The sequence below is a fragment of the Dendropsophus ebraccatus genome, chromosome 5 (genome assembly GCF_027789765.1).
Source record: "Dendropsophus ebraccatus isolate aDenEbr1 chromosome 5, aDenEbr1.pat, whole genome shotgun sequence".
Taxonomy (NCBI): domain Eukaryota; kingdom Metazoa; phylum Chordata; class Amphibia; order Anura; family Hylidae; genus Dendropsophus; species Dendropsophus ebraccatus.
In genome coordinates, this window is record NC_091458.1 from 63,404,832 (window position 1) to 63,429,677 (window position 24,846).

At 41.8% G+C, this 24,846-nt stretch overlaps 1 protein-coding gene across 6 annotated transcripts in view; it reads left to right on the forward strand.

Annotated features, from left to right (window-relative positions):
- Positions 1 to 24,846, forward strand: part of R3HDM2 (R3H domain containing 2) — a 112,599-nt gene that overhangs the window by 83,097 nt on the left and 4,656 nt on the right. For 4 of the 6 annotated variants that reach the window (XM_069970381.1, XM_069970383.1, XM_069970384.1 and 1 more), the window contains 9 exons: positions 267 to 359; positions 9,464 to 9,706; positions 11,458 to 11,584; positions 12,290 to 12,447; positions 12,536 to 12,690; positions 12,798 to 12,898; positions 19,879 to 20,048; positions 23,414 to 23,558; positions 23,642 to 23,739. In XM_069970381.1, coding sequence (XP_069826482.1) covers positions 267 to 359; positions 9,464 to 9,706; positions 11,458 to 11,584; positions 12,290 to 12,447; positions 12,536 to 12,690; positions 12,798 to 12,898; positions 19,879 to 20,048; positions 23,414 to 23,558; positions 23,642 to 23,739 — 1,290 coding nt within the window. The remainder of the gene's footprint in view (positions 1 to 266; positions 360 to 9,463; positions 9,707 to 11,457; positions 11,585 to 12,289; positions 12,448 to 12,535; positions 12,691 to 12,797; positions 12,899 to 19,878; positions 20,049 to 23,413; positions 23,559 to 23,641; positions 23,740 to 24,846) is intronic. The other 2 variants (XM_069970385.1, XM_069970386.1) reach the window with 1 other exon arrangement.

Genomic DNA, 24,846 nt, shown 5'->3' on the forward strand with positions numbered 1-24,846 from the left:
TGCTGTGACTCACTTGATGCCTTTCTGTTTATGCTTCCAGAATTGGAGATTGAGACTAATTAAATCCTGACTCTTTGCTGTGCCACATTATCCTGTCTCTGTAAATGTGTGATTCTGTAAATATACTTGTGGAACTAACAGATTTTTTTTTTGTTTGTTTTTTTAACCCTATCCTACGATTCAACCACTGTGTCCTTTTCCTCTCACATCATCACCCTACCCCCTTTTTGTCCTGTTTCTCTGCATGCCGCTCTTCTGGTTCCAAGACCCTCCAGCCCTCTCCACAACCGGTCCAGTACTCCGCCAGCTCCTGCCCCCAAGTCCTTCTGCCAGTTTCACCTCCCCAGCAGTACAATCTGGTATATTAACTTAACCATTCCCTCCTCCTATTAATTGAATTACTGCTTGTATGATTGGTTCATGTATAGCTAGTTTCTTTTTCCAAAATAGAAAATATTTCAGTGTGGATGAATAATTGGGCTAGCTAAAAAGTATATTGTTTGTCATACTCTCCATTTAGGGGTTCTGTGGGAGGCTAAGCTATTACTCAAAGCAAAAATTCTAAAGTGTTATTTATGTTCATAAACTGGTGATGATTTTGTGGTATTAAAGGGGTTTTCAAGGTTATTTTTTATGCCTCCCTATGCATTAAAGACAGAACAAGATGATATGAAGCACTGTTTCCCTATTTCCCACGCAATGTTTCAAAGTTGTCCAATTCCCACTGCTCTCCTCCCCCTTCCAGTTTCTGATGACCCTGGCATGCCTTGGCTAAGGAACCAGAAGAAAAAGGAGAGCAGGGAGGAACAGGCAAATTCAGAATGACAGCAGTGGGGATTGAGGGAGTATGCTGTTCTTTTGTTTGTGTTTGCTTTTATCAATTGACTATGCATAATTTATTTGTAATCAAAGAGTTGTCCCAAGATTAAAAGTTAATACTTGTCCACAGTAAAGGCGGAGGTCCAACCGCTGCAACGTCCACTAAGCAGAGGAACATCAAATGTCCCCAAGTGCATGCTCTGCTACTGTTTCCTTCTCACTTTGTGGGACTTCCAAACATTGAACAGTGAATGGAGCAGTGTCTGAACATGAGCACTGTTCAGTCCCATTTAACTGGTTTTCCGAGCATTTACACATTTATTAGACGGACAGAAACTACATTTGTCTAGTTCTATCCTTTCCTACTTATAACCAGTTTAATTGTCCCAGAACATGTCAAATGAAACATCATTGCAATTAGTCTTGATCAAAAAAATTCCTTTTGAATTGTCTGCCGTCTTTGCAGACTTTTTTGTTTCCATGGTAGCAGACAACAAGCAAACCCTGTGTAGTTTGTTTTTGCAGTCATTCCACTTTCAGTCGCCTACTTCTTGCTAGTATACAACCCAAATAAAGGACAGAGGGATGAACGTATAAGTGCTTAGCCTTTCCTTTTGTTATCTGTTTAACATGGGGGCATGAAAATTGCCGCACCTCTACCCTTGATCTAGAATAGTAATTTTGACAAAATTGCAGTTAGGGTCCTATTAGACTAAGCGATTTTTAACGACAAACGGTCGCAAACGAGATTGTTTGTTAACCTAAAATTGTTCACCATATTACACAGACCGATGGTCGATAATTACGATCATTACTGTGATCGTTTACTCCTTCTGATCCCAGCAAAACAATGAACAATGTGCAATTACACTGAACGATTAGTGAAAAAATACGGAACTTTAGCGAACGAATGTGGAATTTTATTGAATGATTAACGATTTTAGGTTCAGATCTAGATCAACGACAAACGATTTTTCTATCGTTGCCTGCAATTACACAGAACGATTTTTGTTTAAATTCGAACGATTTAACGATTTTTTTGCACAATAATTGTCACTTGTAATAGGGCCCTTATTAGACAGGTTCATTGTTGCAAAGCATTGAATGTAATCATGGTGTTTATTACTGGTGATAAAGGTTGTCACTAGACTTGGTACACTTGGCCCAATATTCACATATGCCCTCCATAATTTTGCACTCATATGCTAGAATATTGAATCCTTTTGTAGGCAATAATGTACTCATCTCTGGTATGTGGAGCCATTATCCAAGTTAGTGAAGCTTTTTCATTACTTCGCCCTGTGCAATCGGCAAATAACTCCTGCTGATCATTGTTTAAGGTGGCATTCTCATGAGAATAGTCTACCCCTTCCATCTCAAAATTTCCAAATCACTTTACTTAGAGAGAACGTTGCTCTCCATCAAGCTCATACATATGCTATATACTCCTACAGAAAACATTGAACATATAGTATGTCCAAATATATATATCTTTATTATATTATGATTATACATGAAAAACAGACATTAATTAATGGTGGTGAGGTATAGTAGGTGCGGAAAGTATTCAGACCCCTTTAAAGTTTTCACTTTTTGTTTCATTGCAGACATTTGGTAAGTTCCAAAATGGTATTTTTCTTTTTGCTCATAAATTTATACTCTACACCCCATCTTAACAGAAAAAAAACTGAAATTTAGATTTTTTTTTTTGCAAATTTATTAAACAAGAAAAACTGAAAATATCACTTGGTTATAAGCATCACTTGCTCAGTGTTGAGGAGAAGCACCCTTTTGAGTTAGTACAGATATGATTCTTCTTGGGAATGATGCAACAAGTTTTGCAGATCCTCTCCACTTAGGGTCATTGTCTTTTTGGGAGATGAACCTTCTGAGGTCCAGAGCACTTTGGAAGAGGTTTTCATTTAGGATATCTCTCTACTTGGCCGCAATCATCTTTCCTTTAACCTCTTAGGGACATATGACGTACCAGTACGTCATATGTCCCTAGGGGGTGTTTAGAGCGGGGCCGCGCGGCGACTCCGCTCTGAACCGCCGCGATCCCGGGACCGCGGCTATTAGCGGGCACGGTCTGATCGCCGTGCCCGCTAAGGTAATCGGAGGCAGCTGTCAAAGTTAACAGCTGCCTCCGATTACCGGAGGCAGCCGTTACCTGGTGTCTAGTGGGGGAGATCGCTCCTCTGAGACGTTGTCCTGGAGGAGCGATCTTCGTGACTGAAGCCGGCCGGGGTCCGCTCCAAGATGGCGCCGACCCCGGCTCGGCACACGTTTGTTTTCGGCTGCAGCAGCTGAAAGCAGACTAGTGCCGATCTCATTGATCTTTGCTGTATTACTATACAGCAAAGATCTCAATGAGAGATCAAAGTGTATATACTAAAAGCTTCTAGTATATGTGTAGTAAAAAAAAAAAAAGTATTGTTAGTAAAAAGCCCCCTCCCCTAATAAAAGTTTGAATCACCCCCCTTTTCCCATGTTTTAAATAAAAGTAAATAAATAAACATGTTTGCTATTGCCGCGTGCGTAATCGCCCGAACTATTAATTAATCACATTACTGATCTTGCACGGTAAACGGCGTAAGCGCAAAAAAATCCCAAAGTGCAAAATTGCGCATTTTTGGTCGCATCAAATCCAGAAAAAATGTAATAAAAAGCGATCAAAAAGTCTTATATGCGCAATCAAGGTACCGATAGAAAGTAAACATCATGGCGCAAAAAATGACACCTGACACCCATAGACCAAAGCGTTATAAGCCTGGGAATATAGCGATTTTAAGGAACGTATATTTGTTTAACAATGGTTTGAATTTTTTACAGGCCATCAGATAAAAGAAAAGTTATACATGTTATATAGATTTGTAATTTACTTCTATTAAAAAATCTCAAGTCTTTCTATACTTATTAGCTGCTATATGTCATGCATAAAATGTTGTTTTATTTTCAGTCTGACACAGTGCTCTCTGCTGACATTTCTGGCCGACACAGGAGCTGTCCAGAGCAGGAGAGGTTTTCTATGGGGATTCCAAAAAAAAAACCGAGACCAAGTTCCTTTCTTGGCCAGAGATGTCAGCAGAGAGCACTGTGTCAGACTGAAAATAAAACAACATTTCCTGCATGACATATAGTAGCTAATAAGTATGGGAAGAATTTAGATTTTTTTAATAGAAGTAAATTACAAATCTATATAACTTTCTGACACCAGTTCATTTGAAAGAAAAAGATTTTCGCTGGACAACCCCTTTAATTGCAGCCAGTCGTCCTGTCCCTGCAGCTGGGAAACACCCCCATCATGTTTTACTTCATTGGACCAGGGAATCTAATTTCTCATAGTCTGGGAGTCCTTCATGTGTTTTTTGGCAAACTGTATGCAGGCTTTCATATGTCTTGCACTGAGGAGAGGCTTCTGTTGGAACACTGCTATAAAGCCCTGACTGGTGGAGGGCTGCAGGCCTAATGCGCAGACACTCTAGGCCACGCCAATTTGAAACAGGGCTACAAGTTTAATAGTATTTTTTTTAGGACAATAACTGCATCACCTGCCGCACGGACAGATCTTGGATTAAAAGCAGCTATCCAAAGGTACAAGTGGTTAGGAGGGGGCAGATTGTGGGTACAGAGTCGCTTTTAGGGTACAAACCCACACACCGTATACGCAGCTTATTTACTGCTGCGATACGCAGCAAATACGCAACAAACACGCAACAAATACGCAGCAGATTAGATCTAAATAACTGGACACAGCATCAAATCTGCACCACCAAATCTGCTTCAAATCTGCTGCGTTTTTGCTGCGTATCTGCTGTGAATACGGTGTGTGGGTTTGTACCCTAAGGATTATGGAGGCCACTGTGCTCTTAGGAACCTTGATATATCCAAAATGAAGACACACTTTCTATCTAAGTAGTATACTCTCAATAGAGCTACTGAGATACCTGTAACCAACACAGTCTCAACAAAATATAAATAATCCTCCAAAGAAAAAAAGAGACCCTTTGTGTAATGTATAAATCAAAGTAAACTAGATTCTTATATAGTAATCCATACCTTTATTATCTAAAATCATGTATAACAATGAAATTGCAGTAAAAAATCAGAGAACCACACATGGAGGACAACAACCCAGGAAAAGCAGTTTAGGGTAACCTCATGGTACAGGCTGCACAATGCTGTAAAGTAGTGGATGAGGTGAAAACATCGCACAAATCACCATGTAAAAATAAATAAATATCCAATCTTTCTAATAAATGAAATCATGAATGAAATGTATAAACAGCCATCTACAATAAAGTGACTAGTGCTATATAGATAAATAAAGCAAAGTGCAGAGCATACCCATATCACAGTATTACTGCTCGTCCTGGATGCCGCCAAACCCCGACGTACGTTTCGTCTCCATCACCCCCTGATGAAGGAGACGAAACGTACGTCGGGGTTTGGCGGCATCCAGGACGAGCAGTAATACTGTGTTATGGGTATGCTCTGCACTTTGCTTTATTTATCTATATAGCACTAGTCACTTTATTGTAGATGGCTGTTTATACATTTCATTCATGATTTCATTTATTAGAAAGATTGGATATTTATTTATTTTTACATGGTGACTTGTGCGATGTTTTCACCTCATCCACTACTTTACAGCATTGTGCAGCCTGTACCATGAGGTTACCCTAAACTGCTTTTCCTGGGTTGTTGTCCTCCATGTGTGGTTCTCTGATTTTTTACTGCAATTTCATTGTTATACATGATTTTAGATAATAAAGGTATGGATTACTATATAAGAATCTAGTTTACTTTGATTTATACATTACACAAAGGGTCTCTTTTTTTTCTTTGGAGGATTATTTATTTTCTTAGGAACCTTGGCCTGATCTGTGCCTAGCCACAATTCTGTCTCTGAGCTCCTTGGCCTTTTCTTTTATGGTTCATTTAGACATAGTTATCTTTTTTAAGCCAGGAACAGACTATAAACAGAGGAAAGGAAAGACTAAGACTTTGCCTCTTCTCAAATCCTTTCCTGGTTTTGGCTTCAAAAATTTGTCAGATAAATCTGTGTGAACACACCATTAGACCAGATGATTCCCATGTGCTCTGACATGTTTACCTTTCCTAATGCTGCGTTTACACGGAACGATTATCGTTCGAAATTTGCACGATAATGATGGAATTCGAACGATAATCGTACGTGTAAACGCAGCGAACGATCAAACGACGAGCGAGAAATTGTTCATTTTGATCTTGCAACATGTTCTTAAATCGTCATTTGCAAAAAATTTGCAGATCGTTCCGTGTAAACAGTTGTTCACCGATTTAACCTATGTGCGAGATAGGTTAAAACGATTTTTCCATACGATATATCGTTCCGTCTAAATGCTGATTGTTATAAAAAAAAAAGTTACTTCGAAATCGTTAATCGTACGATCGGGCAAATTATCGCTCCATGTAAACGCAGCATAATCAAGTCAAATCAGTTTAATTAAACACAGTTGGACTCCAATGAAGGAGTAGAACCATCTCAAGGAGGACCAGAAAGAAATCGACAGCATGTGAGTGTCACAGCAAAGGGCCAAATACTTATGGCCAGGTGATTTCAGTTTTTCTTGTTTAATAAATTAGCAAATATGTACATTTCTGTTTTTTTTCCTATCAAGATATGGTGCACAGTGTACATTATTTAGGAAAAAAAAAATTGCTATGGAACGAGTGAAAAATGTTAATGGGTCTGAATACGTTCTGTACCCACTGTAACAATATTAGTTCATAATACCAAAAACAGCATGCCCACAAGGAATATAATAAAGTGCCAGTACTATCCTTACACAAAAGATTGTCATATAAACTGAAGTGCCACATATTGTGAAGTGCCACATATTGTGTGCTTTTAACTATGTAATCTAAAACCACAAGTAAATTGCAAGTGGATGAATTCATAAGTGTAAGCAAAACAATTATTGTATCAAAAGCCCCAAACTAAAACATAGGCCAGTGATGGCTAACCTTGACACTCCAGCTGTTGCAAAACTACAACTCCCATCATGCCTAGGCAGTCAAATCCATATCTTTGGTTGTTCAAGCATGATGGGAATTGTAGTTTTCTAACAGCTGGAGTGTCAAGGTTAGCCATCACTGACATGGGTAAAGGCTGGAAAAATACCAGTAGCTAAACAGTAAAGAATATCTCCTCCAGGACGCCAGCACCCCAATTCGTGTTTCGTGTCCTTCATCTGAGGGTGATGACGTCCCATTGGGTCTAGGTTTTATATCGCATGCCGCCAATCATGTTACAAATTAATTAAAAATCACCTGCGCCATCTGTGTGGCATGGATAACACTTCACCCCTCAGTCCGTTCCAGTGTATCACCAATGGAAGTGATGCCAGCACACAGCCGCCGGATTACGGGACAAGTCACCTGACTCGGGCGCCAGTGGCCAGAGCCTAGGCAACACAGATTAAATGGCCAGGGCGGCAGACATGCACACTACCGCAGATAGACTTAATAGGCAGGAGTCTTCTGACTAAAACAAGAACATAGCTGCAGACCAGCGGGCAGTGCGTTGTTACCTGAATCAGGGGATAATAGGGAGACATAGAAGATAATGTTATTAAAAAAAAGCACAACATGATATTTGGTTGTATATACAAATTAGATTATTTAGAACTGTAAATATATTATTAATAATGATTACCAAGTATATAAAATTAAATCCAACAATAATTCATCAATAACTAACATATATTAAAAAAAAAAGTGAAATAAACCAAGGCAAAACAAAAAAATTGAATATATTTGTATATATTATGTTGTTAATGCATTACAAATATATTGATACCTTTTTTTTATATCACGTTAACATATAAAAATACTGTACTCCAAATTTTTTGTGTTTTTTTTTTTGTTTTGATTTTATATACTTGTTAATCGTGATTAATATTATATTTACAGTTTTGATTCATCTCTGATTAGTACATACAATCAAATCCTGTCCTGTGAAATTGACCATGGTCCCGGATCAATTTTAGGTCCTAAGGGGGAGATTTATCAAAGGGTGTAAAATTTAGACTGGTACAAACTGCCCACAGCAACCAATCACAGCTCAGCTTTCCTTTCAGCACTGCCTAAAGCTGAGCTGTGATTGGTTGCAGTGAACAGTTTGCACCAGTCTAAATTTTACACCCTTTGATAAATCTCCCCCTATGAGTCTATTCAGATGATCCGTGCCGCAAACCCCACCACTATCTGTGCCGTGAAAAAATTGGACATAATTTTCTCAGAGCAGAATCGTGGCACGGATCCCCCAATAGAACTCTATGGGATCCGTGTTTTTCACCGACTCTATCTGTGGTAGTGTGCATGTCTGCTGCAAACCCTGGTTACTCCATTTGTACTGCCTAGGCGGCTGTGCGCTGGCATAACTTCTGTTGGCGATACGCTGGAACTGAATGAGGAGAGAAGCGGTTTCCATGGGCCACAGACATCGCAGGTGATTAATAATGAATTTGTAACATGATTGGCCGCATCAAATATAAAACCTACATCCAATTGGACGTCATCACCCTCAGATTAAGGACACGAAACACGCATTGGGGTGTTGTCCCGGAGGAGATATTCATTACTATTATAATTTTGTCAGCCTATGTTTTTGTTTGGGGCTTATGTTGTAATATTGTTTTTCTTACACTTGTGAATTTACACACTTGCACTTTACTTGTGGCCTTGGATTACATAAAGCATACAATACATGGAACTTCAGTTTATATGACTTCTTAATCTTTTGTGTAAGAATATTACTGGCACTTTATTTTATTCCTTGTTTAATTGTGGTTAATGTTAAGTACTAATACTTAGGTACTTCTGTGTTGCAAATGTGATTACTACTTTGGTTTATACATATGCTAGTGTAGGTCTTCTGGTATATTTTGAGCTACTTATTGCTTCATATATACTCAGGAAGCTCAAGTATTCTAGGTAAAAAGAAAAGCTTTTTGTTTTTTTGAGGCAGAAAATTTTTAATTTTTCCCTCTAAAAACAAGCATTTTAGCCATCTTGTATTAAATTAAATGGGAAAGCAGTTATAATACACACTTCTTTCAAACAGAGTGACATTTGCAGCTTTACCGGTTTTACACACTTTAGTGTTTCACAGTTGTGCACTTGATCTCATATGTATCAAAGTTTTTCTCAGGGACTGCACTTGTATTCTTAGGCTGAGTTCGCACAGAGTGAAACTGGCGGAATTCCGCCAACCTCCGTGTCATAGTGGCAGTCTATAGGAGGCTTGCACGCCTTCTCTCTCCGCGTGGAAGAATGGACATGAGGAGGCGTGCGAGCCTCCCATAGACTGCCAGTATGACACGGAGGCTGGTGGAATTCTGCCAGTTTTACTCCGTGTAAACTGGCCCTTAGTGTTAAAACTGGAAAGACATGCTGCAAAATTTCACAGTGCAGCAGCCTTTTATGTTGACACATGCTCTTGATTTAAATGAAGCCGCGACTTCACACAAAATTCAAAACTGCAGAGTGTAACATAAAAATCATTGAGTAAACTCTTGGACTGTAAAATAATATTGTGGGTGAAACAAAACCGTTGGTGAAATCACAACTTACAGAAAAACTTATTTCTATTTCCCAGGCTGATGATATAAATAGTCATTTTGGACAGATGACTTTAAGTCGCCAGGGCTCATCTGAGGCACCTGACCCCTCTACTGCCATCTACCAGTCTCCCCTTATCTCTCAGCATCCGCAGCAAGCTGGATTCATCATGACATCTGGGGGACAAGCCATTCCCGCAACAGGCTACCCTTCCTCAGGGCACCCTTCTCCCACGCAGCAGGTCATCCCAACACAGGGATTCATGCAGCCCCCACAGCAAGTACGTGTGATTGACAAGTGGGAAGATAATTGTTATTGCTCAGTTCAAACACTGTTTCTACACTGACATGTTTATATGACCTGGTAAAAATTCTAAGATTAACAATTCTATGCCCTACTCTTTTAAGAATAGCATAGTTTGACCCCATCAGCCTGAAGTATGAATAGTTTTTTGTTCCTCCTAGATTAGATTCTCATTGTTTATAAGTTGGTTAAAACAGTGACTCCTCCTTGCTGTTCTTGTTAAACAGTACAAACAAAGCGAATCTGCTTATCAGTCGGCTGCCTTTTGAAGTCTGTGCCACTCCACCCTGGGGGCCTGGAAAAGCTGGATCCAGTCCTGGGGAAAGTATCCCAGGACCGGATCCAGATTTTTTTAGGCACTTGCAGTGGAGCAGCATGGACTTCAAAAGTAGCAGGCTGATAAGTAGATTGCCGAGCAAATAAAGTGATTGACTTGGTTTTTACTGTAAATTAGCTCATCTCTTATTAAAGTGAATCTTTTTGAATTACTAAGAGATTCAATCAACCGGCACTCCGTATATTTCTGTGGCGCGGTGCTCGTGGCAATAAGTCACATAGAATTAGAATAAATCCCGGCACTCGCTTGTGTTCACTGCTTCAAAGGATATTTATTACATCAATGCTGTTGATGCAATAAACATCCTTTGAAGCAGTGAACACAAGCGAGTGCTGGGATTTACTCTAATTCTTTTCAAATTACTGGCACTGTTAGATAGCGGTTAGTTCCAGAAGACACATGGTACCTTTTATATATCTCTCTGTGCTTCCATAATGTAGAAAATATGCCTCTATTCTGTGCACTTCTATCCCTCATTACTGTTCAGCTTTCAGGTCACAGTTAAATGCACTGTTGGCCTGACATTAAGTTTCTCCTGAAAACTACCTATAAGCTGCTTGAAGTTTAAAAAGGTTTTTACAGGCATTGTGCATCCTGTGGATAGGCTTTTAATGTGTAATAGTCACAAAAAAAGAGATGTTTTTATCAATCAGGAATCGAGTGTTCAGACCCTGACCAATTGGTAGATTTAATGGGGAGAGGATCAATTTGCTGTGCGGTCCGCTCTCCGCTCTGTGTGTATGAGAAGATGTGCCCCATAGACTTCCATTATGCATCCGGCTCCCCATGTGAGAAATGCACTGAGCTTGTCTTCTCCTGGCACGTTCTCCTAATCTTAGGGGTGCAAACACTCGGCAGCCCAACTGTTCAAAAGAGCTCTGTGTGAAACATACAGTGAACAACAGAAAGCAGTTTGCTGTATTCGGTGTGTAATGGTGGCTCTGTGGTGTCACCACGTTCATTTTGTATGTGCCAGCACCTACGGATGTATAATGCCCAGAAAGGCCCTTTTCTGTCCTGCAGGAGATGGTCTTCATTGTAAGGTGAGATAGAGGTCAAACGCTTCTCACGCCTCTGATGATTAGCGGAGATCTGAACACCCAGACCCTGATTAATCAAAACTTTTGTCTAAAAAATGTCAGTTTTTTTTTTAAATATGTCATCCCGTATATGTGATGTATTAGCAGGAACTATGGGGGAGATTTATTAAACATGGTGTAAAGTGAAACTGGCTCAGTTGCCCCTAGCAACCAATCAGATTCCACCTTTTATTCCGCACAGACTCTTTGGAAAATTAAAGGAATCTGATTGGTTACTAGGGGCAACTGAGCCAGTTTCACTTTACATCATGTTTGATAAATCTCCCCCTATATTATATTTCTGTTTTCCAGATTCAGGTCTCATATTACCCGACTGGGCAGTATCCCAACTCTAGCCAGCAATACAGACCTCTCTCACACGCAGCGGCCTACAACTCACAACGCAATCAGCAGGTCACCCAGCCGCCTCAACAACCTGGTATGGCATCCTTTATTTATTGGGGATATGTATCATATCGGTTGGCTTTCTGTGAATAGCCTTATTTGTTGACTGAAGTGCAAGATATTATTTAAAACTGTTAGTCTGAGGCACATGCCTGTTAAAATGGTAGGTTTATGTTTTGTAAGAAAAAAGTTAATAAAATAAGACCTTTCGACCTTTAACCCACCAGTATGCCTTTTGCTTCCACGCTCCAGCTTGCTTGAGGGGCTCCTGGCTGGACGTCCCGCACAGCCAATTAGTGCGCTGCCCCGCCGATTGGCAGAGCTGGACGTCCAGACCACGGGAGCCCCCAAAGCAAGCCGGAGCGTGGGGCAGGTAATGTATGCTCTGGCCAGCCGTGGGTTAACTTACACAGTATGTATTCTCATAGAAAGGAACTGACAAGGAATCTGCAGTGGATTTTGCAGCATGATATCCACTGCGGATCCGGTACGTGTGAAGCCACCCTAAAGGTGGAAATATGAAGTAATTTGTCTTTTTTTTTTTTTTTTTTTTTTTTTTAACATGAAAAACATTTTTAACTGGGGTACATAGACTTTTTTTTTATATCCACTGTAGCTAGTGACTAAGAATGTAATGGATTCATACCACCTAGTTAACATTCTTGATCATCTCCCCTGTATAGCATACTGTTAATTTACGTTATGTGCACTATTAGTGATTATTTCTCTTATGACATAGGTATGCAGTCCCTCATTTCCAACCAGCCGCCAACTTACCAGGGCATGATGGGTGTCCAGCAGTCGCAAAATCCTGCCATTCTTAACAGCCAGAGAGCCAATGTTGGGAATCAAATGCAGAGCATGATGGTGCAGTATACTCCACTACAGTCATATCAAGTAAGTGTGTAGTATTGGCTTGCTTAAAGTTTCATTGGTTCATTGATGGAAGTTTTATTTCAGTTTAACTTTACTTTCCTAAATTTAGGTTCCAGTAGGAAATGAATCACAGGGAGTTGTGCCACAATCCTATCAGCAGTCTGTACTGGTACCAGCTAACCAGTCAGTGCAGGGAGCCATGCCAACTGGGGGAATGCCAGTATACTACAGTGTTATACCACCAGCACAGCAAAATGGCTCCAGGTAAATGGACTTTCACTGATATGCCATATTATAAAAAAAATACTGAAATGAATGTCCAGTATTAAGAATTTCTATGCAAGTGCTTACTAGCCATATATTTTCTGTAGTCCGTCTGTTGGATTTCTTCCTCCTCCTGGTTCTGAGCAGTACCAGATGTCCCAGTCTCCCTCTCCCTGCAGTCCACCACAACTGCAACAACAGTATTCAGGTAAAGCTGTTTTTTATTATATTTATATGTAATCATTTATGTTAAAAATCAATTCATTAAGTACACTGCTGGTATGCACAACACACGCAAAGGAAGAAAAACTATTGAGTGGTTACTCATATATAAGGGATACAGGGAAATGTTCATAAATAATGCATGTATATAGAGAATATGCATAGAAGGCAGCCTATAATAAGAGTCCCTGATCCCTAACAAAACCAGACATTAAAACCATTAAACTCAAACTGGCACTTAACAGGCAAAAAAGATCACTGCCCTCACCAGCATATGAGCAAGTACCTGGGTGATTGGAGCGGCGTGTTCAGCAGCAGAGATCAGAGGCGGTCTACAGCATTCGAGTGTCCGGACCAAGTGGGTGAATCGCGAGTGTCCCATAATGGATAAAGGGGACTTAAAAGGAGTTATCCAGCGCTACAAAAACATTGCCACTTTTCCCCCTACTGTTGTCTCCAGTTTAGGTGCAGTTTGCAATTAAGCTCCATTTACTTCAATGGAACTAAGTTTCAAAACCCCACCCAAACTGGAGACAAAAGTAGGGGGGAAGTGGCCATGTTTTTGTAGCGCTGGATAACCCCTTTAAGTAGGCTACTGTTAAAACAGAGAAAGTTTTCAAGTCATGAGTGATAAGAGGGAAGCCTTGGTTTACCTTCTAGTAACAGTGTGCATCATCTCTCCGGGCAGACTGGGAAACACAGAAAAGGGAAAACACCTTGGGCTGTGTTATTGGGGTAAGGCGTTGGTTTTGGTAAATGAAGTGATTTACAAATTAGGAATCACGTTGGCTGTCAAATAGAGGGAAGACAGACAAGGATTTAAATTCCGATTCTGTGAAATCCTTTGTGGATGGAGCACAGGTTTTCCCCTTTGACATAAATAAGGAGCATGCATGTTTGCTCAATAAGCATAGTGGGATAAAAAATTGCCAAACACCTAAGCAGTTTATCTCCCACTGAAATAGAGGATTGGGTTTGTTGAACTCTAAACATGCCCTATCCTTCCCTACATATCTGCTGCTTATGTACCAGGTACAGCAGCTACTAAATCTAGAGTAATCTGACAAAAAAGCTGCACTGTACATCTTACCTAGTGTAGCGAGTGTGTTTCCTTCCATTTAAAGGATCCGTTTTTAAATGGTTACTTTTGACACACACAAAAACGTGGTAATCTACATTAATGTTGTTGTTTTTTTTTTTAATAATGGAAGTTAATAAAAAATGGATCGAAAACTCGTACTGCAAAAAACGCAGTGTCAACCCACCCTTAGTTTCCTGGTAAATTCTTATAACACAATATGAATTCCTGAGATTTGTGTATTCCACTTGGCTAGTTTTTCAGCAGAGATATAGGTAGGTAAAAATGGCTCCTAATTAATGCTTTTTATGTAATTTAGAATAAGTGACCTCTATTCTCTGATCGAGGAGCTGGTCTTACTGGGTTATGGTGTTGTGCATCGATGCCACCTAGTGTATATATAATGTACTGCACTACTGTGTTAAAACAAGTACAGTGGTACCATGGTTAAACAGTAACTTGGATTGAGAGTGTTTTGCAAGAAGAGCTCACAGGTTTTCAAAATTGTGACTTGGTTTAAGAGCATTGCTTTTGTTTAAGAGCTCCCTGTACTGGGTGGGTGGTCAAGTGGGGGATCCACATGCTCTGCGTAGCGGAGTCTACAGCCCTGTACTCTGACCGAGCAAGTCTCCATCACCTTCCAAATCATGGCAGATCCACTTGAGGCTGGGGCTTGCATCAGAGGACAGGACTGTGGAGGTAATGTCTTCATAGCTGTAACCCCTCTCTCCCCGGACAGAGAGTGCTGCACGTCTGTGCCCACATCTGTCCTGCTCATTCCTTCATGCTCCCTGCAGTCTCTGTCAGCGCTTGTGTTTCCCATCCTCTCCATTACTGTACTCAATATCACATATTCAGCTGTTTTTAAATATATATTTCATTGGTTTTACATGTTATTCAGAATAAAAAAAATCATTATTTTTGGGGTTTGGAACCATTTGTCTGCATTTCAATTATTTCCCAAGGGAAAATTTGCTTTGCTTTAAGAGTGGATTTGAATTACAAGCACGGTCCCGGAATGAATTATGCTCGTAATCCAAGGCATCACTGTATTTTTATGAGGAGCCAGAATTAAAGTTTTCTTTCCAGTCTTCATGGTGAGCCATAAAGACAGGAATTGAGAAGCACTGCCTTTAAATAATGCAAACTTCTGACATATCAAAGTTACATATCCGAGACCCCCACTTATGTTCTCAGCTGAGAGCTTTGCGCTTTCTATAAATCCATGTACTGCTCTCCAAGAAATAATGAAAGTCTACAAGACAGTACTTAAACTTGTACCCCTGAACTCAGCAGGGGTCTCAGCATCCAGACCCCTGATTAATGTCTCTGAGATGACACAAGTTTGCAAAAAAAGGATAGGCATCCTTTAGTCAGTCTGTCTTGTGACTTTTATGTGTCTTATCTGTTATCCCTAGTTGACCCTAGAGTCTTTCTAACCTGCTGTTAGTTTCCCTTTAAAGAATCCTGGTCACCTTGCTGATTGCTTTTGTCAGTATTCCAATGAATTACTGGCTGACTGCTGTGAGATGCCAGTCAGCTGTCATGCTGAATCTCAATAACATTTGAGTCATTTTATGTACAGATAGCTAAAAATAAGGTTGGAATATGTGAAATGTAGTGCTCATCATAGTCGCCCATCTGCCTGTAGGACAGGAATACATACTGAGAAATGATACAAGCTGGAACATTTGGTTCTTTCTGTGGATTATATGCTTCTTAGCCAACTATGTTTCAGCAAATTCGGCTATACAATGCATTCTCTAGTCTGCAATGCAATGCAAGTCTTTAAACCATTTCACTTTTTTTTTTCTTCTTTTCTTTTTGCATTCGATACACCATAATGAGAATATGGAAAAATGTTACCTTCATTTTGGCAAATTTAATAGGATAAAAAAGAGTTTTGTATGGACACAAATATTTCAACCATTTGCCACTACACATGAAATTTAGTTCTGGGGTCTCCCATTTCTCTTTTTCATCATCTCTGATGTTTTTGCACATTGGTTGGAGTCACCTGTGATAAATTCAGCTGATTGGAGATAATTTGGAAAGACACAGCTGAACACAGAACAAAAAACAAGCTATAAGAGGGGAAAGAACTACCCGTAGAGCTCAGGAACAGGATTGTTAGGGGCCTTTTACACTGACCTATTATCGTCCAGGAGCGTTGCTAGGAACTATTCTTTGCTGTAACTTTTACACAGGCTGATGACCAGCTAAGGACCAAACCGAAGCCTAATCCTCAACCGATCGTTTCTTTAGAGCAGGCTTCAAAATTTATCATTATTGGCCGCACGTCTTCCTGTGTAAACAGGGTTATGTGTGGCCAATAAAGGGAAACTGTAGCTCAGATATGCTTATTTCTGTGTTGTCATTTTCCGGATCACAAGCAGTACGTACTTTCCTTGCTAGCGATCCAGCATCCCGTGCTCTGGCCGCTGTGAGGCCTAAAAATACAGGACAGCAGAGCGTATGCTCTGCTCACAAAACTGACAGCACAAATATATACATATCTATGCTGTCAGTTTCCTTGGCTACATGGGCGATACAAACATCTTTTGTAGAGACGGGACATTCGATTTCTTGTGCCTTGTAAAGCCAAGGCAAGCGAACGCCAATCTTACTGATCGGTAATTGTTTGCGACCGCCAATGGCTGACAAATGTAAAAGGACCCTGATGATTAAAAATTCAAAAGTGCTGGAAATTATTTAGACATAGTCACTAGCTGACAATGTTCAGGCCACAGAAGTAAATGGGTCCATTCACAGATACATTGGCACCAAATTTTGACAGGGTGCCAGTGTACTTCGGAAAGCACAATTGTAATGTGTGCCTTGACTTAGATCTGGTGAAGGTGTAGAAATTTCTACTGCACTAACAGTTCCTGTGTTCAGATTAGTGATGTCACGATACCAGAATTTTGAGTTCGATACCGATAACAACTTTTTTTTTTTTCAATGCTCGATACCAATTCGATACTTAAAAAATTATATTTAAGAAAAAAAAAACGAAAAAAAAAGAAACATAAGAATAGAAATGACCCCCCCCCCCCCAGGTTCAGGTCAGTACGAACCAATTTATGTTCCCTAATTTTATTACTTTAAAAATAAAGTCCTCATTATTTAAAATAAATAAAAACTTGCCCAACTCTGACTCACTTTTTTTATCTCTCCGCCTGTCTGGCTGTAGGGTGAGGGGCATTTTTTGCGCTGTGATCTGTAGTTTTATTTAGTACCATCTTTTTATGGGGTACTGAATTGGGTGGTTTCTGCACTTGCTCGGTTTACCGTGCGTGATCAGGAAAGTGACAGGTAGTATGGACAATAACACTTCAGCTGCCAGGGATGGGGATTGTAGTCATGTAACACACAACTGCTATCAGGGAGGATGGGGGTTGTAGTCATATAACACTTTAACAATCAGAGGGTGATGGGGGTTGTAGCCATATAACAGACACCAGCCAGCAGGGGGGATGATGGGGGTTGTAGCCATATAACACACACCAGCCAGCAGGGGGGATAATGGAGGTTGTAGTCATATAACACACACCAGCCAGCAGGGGGGGGTGATGGGGGTTGTAGCCATATAACACACCAGCCAGCAGGGGGGGGTGATGGGGGTTGTAGCCATATAACACACCAGCCAGCAGGGGGGATGATGGGGGTTGTAGCCATATAACACACACCAGCCAGCAGGGGGGATGATGGGGGGTTGTAGCCATATAACACACACCAGCCAGCAGGGGGGATGATGGGGGTTGTAGCCATATAACACACCAGCCAGCAGGGGTGATGATGGGGGTTGTAGCCATATAACACACCAACCCATCAGGGGGGATGATGGGGGTTGTAGCCATATAACACACACCAGCCAGCAGGGGGGATGATGGGGGTTGTAGCCATATAACGCACACCAGCCAGCAGGGGGGATGATGGGGGTTGTAGCCATATAACACACCAGCCAGCAGGGGGGATGATGGGGGTTGTAGCCATATAACACACACCAGCCAGCAGGGGGGATGATGGGGGTTGTAGCCATATAACACACACCAGCCAGTAGGGGGGATGATGGGGGTTGTAGCCATATAACACACACCAGCCAGCAGGGGGGATGATGGGGGTTGTAGCCATATAACACACCAGCCAGCAGGGGGGATGATGGGGTTGTAGCCATATAACACACCAGCCAGCAGGGGGGATGATGGGGGTTGTAGCCATATAACACACCAGCCAGCAGGGGGGATGATGGGGGTTGTAGCCATATAACACACCAGCCAGCAGGGGGAATGATGGGGGGTTGTAGCCATATAACACACCAGCCAGCAGGGGGGATGATGGGGGTTGTAGCCATATAACACACACCAGCCAGCAGGGGGAATGATGGGGGGTTGTAGCCATATAACACACCAGCCAGCAGGGGGGGATGATGGGGGTTGTAGCCATATAACACACACCAGCCAGCAGGGGGGATGATGGGGGCTGTAGCCATATAACACACCAGCCAGCAGGGGGGATGATGGGGGTTGTAGCCATATAACACACCAGCCAGCAGGGGGGATGATAGTGGCTGTAGCCATATAACACACACCAGCCAGCAGGGGGGATAATGGGGGCTGTAGTTTTACTATTCCTGGTGTCAGGGCATGCTTACCGGTGACCTGGATTTGTCTGTGATCTGCAGGTTACAGCCCCCCTCCCAGTCAGAGTCAGGCCGACTGTAAACCCCCCACATTGTGTCTGCTCCGGAGTCTCCTGCCGGCCCCGGCCTCCCGCCTCCTCACACTCCTGCCGCCCCCACATCTCCTAGTCCGGTGCAGATGTAGTGGCTGCATCTCCTGCCGACCCCTGCTCCGGCCTTCTCCTCTCCCGGACACCGCTCTCCCTCTTCAGCCCGTGACCCTGCTCTGCCCGCAGTCATTAGCAGCGGGGGTCTGCTACACACAGTAGCTGACCCCCGCTGTATATGGAGCGGGCTCAGGAGGGGGGTAATGCCGCTGTCAGTGTGACAGCGGCATCTATATAGTTACATAGCCGGCACTAGCAATAGCTATGTGCCGGCTATTTGAATTTGGCGCCGACGGGGGAAGAGGGTGCGCGCTGAGGAGGTGACAGGTGGGAGCAGGGGGCGGCACACAGAGAACACGGCCGGCGCTCATATAGCTGCCGGCCGTGTTCTCTGCGCTATACTTTATGTTAAACTGCATAATAGCGCAGTTTAACATAAAGTTTCGATACCAGGAAATCCTGGTATCGAACTGTTTTTCGTCCCGTAATATCGATAGTAGTATCGATATTTCGGTGCATCGTGCAACACTAGTTCAGATGGAGGAAAATGACAGAAGATTAACCATTACTGCAGCACTCTTCCAATTTGAGGTTTATTATTACATACTGAATACCATCCCTACAGTGCAGTATGGTGGGGGTAGCCTCATACTGTGTAAATGGTCATGGTAAGGAAAAGCTGAGTGCAGCAAAGTACAAATGTATTCCTAATGAAAACTCTTATCTAGAGTGATTCGGGCCAAAGTTTCACCTTCCAACGAGACAGTGACCCTAAACACACAGCCAAAACAACACAGGAGTGGTTTAGGGTCCATGCCTAGTGCTCTAACCTGACCCCAATGACTCCATTTCTGGAGAGACCTGAAAATGACGTCCACGACAGTCTTCATCCAACCTGTCAGAGCTGCAGACGAGAATTGCAAAAAATGTGAAAAAAGTGAGTGTTTGCATACTTTCTGAATGCACTGTAATGTTCTATACAAATTTCTTTTCAATGCTGAATAAATCACAATAATCCCGTGTTAAATAAAATTGTTGTTGTTGTTATTATTGTTGTATTATTGTTATTGTTATTGTTATTATTATTATTATTTTTATAGGAGTCAACCCTTCAAGTTTGGGTGTGGTGGTGATGCAGTTGAATGTACCCAATGGCCCACAGGGCACATCGCAGAACCCACCAATGGTTCAGTGGAATCACTGCAAATATTTTAGTGTTGACCAACGTCAGAAACCTGAACATTTATATGGTGCAGATACCAGCGCTCAGGTAAGCTGATTTAAATATATAATTGATTTAATAGCAGAAAGGTGGTTATAGTAAAGCAGAATAAGAAAAATGGAAAAGAATCACTGAGGGGGGAAAAAAAGTCTGTTACGGTAATTTGAAATTTGGAACACACTGGCACTCTCCCCTCAGCTGTATCTCAGAATCGCAGTAGGTCTCAGAAGCAAAACCCACTGAGATCAATAACAGTTTATATGTCTGACATTTTAAAAGTTATTTCAAACAGTAATGCTACGTTTACACGAAACGATAATTGGCCCGATCGTACGATTAACGATGTCAGAGTAACGATTTTTTTTTTCATAACGATCAGCGTTTAGACTGTACGATATATTGTACAGGAAAAATCGTTTTGCGATTGCGCACCCGCAGCCCGGCCCTCCGCTCATCCGCAGCCCGGCCCCACGGTCAACCGCAGCGCCCTGCACCACCCCGGTCGCCGCCGCCACTCCGATCGCCCCCGCCACGAGCATACGTTACCTGCTCCGCGTATAGAAAAAGCTATCGAAACGTCACGTGTACCCAAAAGGTGTACCGCTAAAAATGTCAGCTTATACCACAGAAGAAAATCCCTCACATACCTCTATTGGCGAAATTTTTCAAATAATACTGGTCTTACAATATACAAGAAACAAACAGTATTTATAGTAAAAATGCCATAAACTATAACAAAGCTATATAAAATGGATATCACTGTAATCAAACCGACCTGACGAGTAACAATAACATGTCATATGTGATGTATAGTAAATGGCGTCCAAAAAAAAAAAGAAATAGCTGCTAAATTGTGGGTTTTTTTTTTATTCGTACCACCTCATAAAATATTAAATAATGATCAGGGTGCCACATGTCCCCCAGAATGGTACAGATGGAAACGTCAACTTGTCTTACACAAATATTTTGGCACTGCAAGGCTTCTGTGACATGGTATAATGGCTAAAAAAAACTAAAATAAGAAAAGACCCCAAAAATACACAAGGCTTCTGTCATGTCTGAGGCCTGTGGTTGAGTCAGGTGACACAATGAAGCCACATATGGGGGATTTCTAGAAACATTGGAATATGGGGAATAAATATGGGGAATAAATATTGAGTTCCATTTCTCAGTTAGTATTTACAGGGAAAAAAATGGATTAAAATGGAATAACTGCCAAAAAATTTTTAATTTTAAATTTCCCCTTCAATTAAATTTCTGTGAAACACCTAAAGGGTTAATGAACTTATGAAATGTTAGTTTGAATACTTTGAGAGGTGCAGTTTTTACAATGGAGGGATTTGTGGGGGTAACGAACATACAGGCCCCACAAATCCACTGCAGAACTGAACTGGTCCCTAATAAAATAGAATTTGAAATTTTCCTGAAAATTTTAAAAATCGCTGCAAAATTTCGAAGCCCTCTAACATCCTAACAAGTAAAAGGACGTTCACCAAATGGCGACACCATAAAGTAGACATGCTGTGGATGTTAAAGTAATAGTTTTATGTGACATAACTATTCTTCTCAGAAAAAGAGAATTTTGAATATAAAGGATTGTAAATCTTTCAAATTTTTGTGCAAATGTGTTTTTTTACAAAAAAAAACCCTGAGTGTATTAACCAAAGTACACCACACACATAAAGAGGAATATGTCATGAAAAAACTGTCTCAGAATAACTGCGATAGTTAAAAACATCACAGAGTTATAACTACATAAAGAGAGGTCAGATTTTAAAATTAGACCCTGGGCATTAAAGGGGTTGTCCGGCGATAAAAAATTATTCACAGAATAACACACATTACAAAGTTATACAACTTTGTAATGTATGTTATGTCTGTGAATGGCCCCCTTCCCCGTGTCCCACCACCCCCACCCGTGTACCCGGAAGTGTGGTGCGCTATACATTACCTGTCACGTGCCGACCACGGTCTCCGATCCTCAGCAGTGACGTCTTCTTCGGGAGGCCAGCGGATCTTCCCGAGTGCCGGCCGCCCTCTGCAGCGTCATCCGAAGCTCAGCCGCGATTGGCTGAGCATAACTGTGCTCAGCCAATCGCGGCTGAGCTGCTGATGACGTGGCCGCGTTATCAGCCGCGATTGGCTGAGCACAGTTATACTCAGCCAATCGCGGCTGAGCTTCGGATGACGCTGCAGAGGGTTGCCGGCACTCGGGAAGATCCGCCGGCCTCCCGAAGAAGACGTCACTGCTGACGATCGGAGACCGTGGACGACACGAGATGCGGTGAGTATAATGCACCACACTTCCGGGTCTAGCGTGGGTGGGGGGAAACACGGGGAAGGGGGCCATTCACAGGCATAACATACATTACAAAGTTGTATAACTTTGTAATGTGTGTTATTCTGTGAATAATTTTTTATCGCCGGACAACCCCTTTAAGGCCAAAACAGGCAAAAGAGGCAAGGGGTTAAAGCAATTTATTTTGGCTACTACCTGGAGCAAGCATGTATTAGTGATACGGCAGCTTTCACGTAATTCTAAATGGGTAGAAGATACAGTAGCCAATGTTGGTAATTTTTGTTTGTAGTTTTTAAATGGAAAATGTGGTACAATGTGGTACAAATTAAGTGCCCATTCTAATTAATAGCTTGCCTGTGTAACCTAAGGGCCCTGTTCCACGGGCCGAGCAACGATGTAACCGAGCGCCGATCTGCCAGATCGACGCTCGTTTACTGAGCCTATTCCACGGCCCTGATGATCGTTAAGCGAGGGCTGCAGAGACATCGTTACCTATTTCTTTGCAGCAATACATTACCTGTCCGGGCTTCTCCTGCGCTCCATCTTCCTTCCCAGGTCCCGCAGCGTAGCATCGGCTTCAGTGCTGCCTTACTGAGCTGTCAGACTGCTCAGCCAATCACTGGCGGCGGCGTTCCCGGCCAGTGATTGGCTGAGCGGTCTGACTGCTCGGTCAGGCCGCTCCGGAGCTGCTGATGCTGCAAGCAGGACCCAGGGAGGAAGACTGAGCGGAGGAGAAGCCCTGCAGGTAATGTATGCTGCGCTTCTCAAATCGTCGCCCGCCACGCACCGCTATTCCACCGTAGCGATGCGCGGTGGGGGACCGATGATTTTAGGTCTGGCCCTAAATAAACGATCAGCCAATGACACGATCCTCGGCTGATCGTTCTCTCTATTCCACCGAGCGATAATCGGCCGAATGGGGTCGATTCAGCCGATTATCACTCCCGTGGAATAGGCCCCTAAGTCTTCCAGTATAGGTGGCGCCTTTGATAACTGCCCTCCTGTTGGTCAAAAGATAAGGAACCTGAAGAGAATCCCCTTTTTGTTTAGGGCATATGAAATTAGGCTTTCTAAACCAGACAAATTCTTTAACAAACACTTTTTTCCCCCCTAGCCTAGTAACCTTATGAACAGTCCTATTACATCTCCAGCACAGTCTCCAACACCTTCTCCAGGCTCCAACATGAACAGTGTCTGCACAGGACTGTCACCATTATCTGTTATACCACAGTTTCCCCGACCTGTTGGCCCAGGGCAAGGTACTTCTTATGTTTAATTTAATTTTATCTGTTAGGAGATTTGAATGTGTATGGAACGTGTCACCCTTGCCTTTTATTTGCAGGTGATGGCCGTTACTCTCTACTCGGACAGCCACTCCAGTACAACCTTTCTGTTTGTCCCACATTATTGCACAGTCAACCTCCCTATTCTGCACAACTGGTACAGTTACAAGCATGTGACTCAAAACTGTTATGTATATGATGGTTAAATTAAATGTCACTATTGTTAGCAAAGGCAGAATCATGTGTGAGTCGATGGTTTTATATATTAAGCCTGGAACGTGGTATTAATTCAGGAGTTAGGAGTTTTCCCACTAAGCAAATTTGGTAAAATCAGATGTGTGCCAGATGCATAACAGTGAACAAATCTTCTGTTTATAAGATTAAAAAAAACTTTTAACACTAGTGTTCTTCTCAAGGATGTGGCCATGCTCTGTTGCACATGCTTTCCCACTCTAGTTGCTTGCATGCTCAGTGGAGACTGCTAACCTGTTCTCCTGGGACAGAGCAAACAATTGCAGTTGAATTGAGCAGGTGTGACCACCTTAATATATTCCATAAGGTGGTCATTACCTAGTGCAACAGATTATGACAACACAATAGGCATATATGGGATGTGCAAGTATTTATCTAAAAGTACATTTTTAAAATGTTTAATTTCACTTCATGCATCTGTTTAGACCTACTCATCCTAATGGGGAAGGCTCTTTACTAGCACAGGAATATCCGTTAAGACTGCATATGAGATGTATATAAAGTGATTTTCCCAAACAAGACATAGACCTTTTCTAAATATAGACTGGTCTGGCAGGTTGTCTTTAGGCAGGTTGTCTTTTTATTTCAGGTAAATCTGTCAAGTTTCAAACTGCTGACACTGTTAGATAGTAGTTTGATCAAGGAGATACATGATGCCTCTCACATATGTCTGTTCTTCCATAATGTAAAAAAATGCATTTACTTTCTGGGATACAGTGTCAGCGAAGTGTTTCCATACTCTGAAGTTGCTTAGGGCAGTTGTGCCTTCTCACCCCCCCCCCAAAAAAAAAAAAAAAATCCCTATCCCTAGATACACAAATAATGTAGCTTTTTTTTCTTGTTCTGTTAACTATTTTGGTATCCAAAGTAATTTTTTAGGAAATTCTTAACAGAAAACTTAGAAAGTTTTACCAGCGCTTCACACCTTCCATGCAGTGACCTTGAGTAGCAGATTATATAGTAATCTTTACTCTATTATATGCTAGTTTTTGCTGCCATAACTTACTTTACA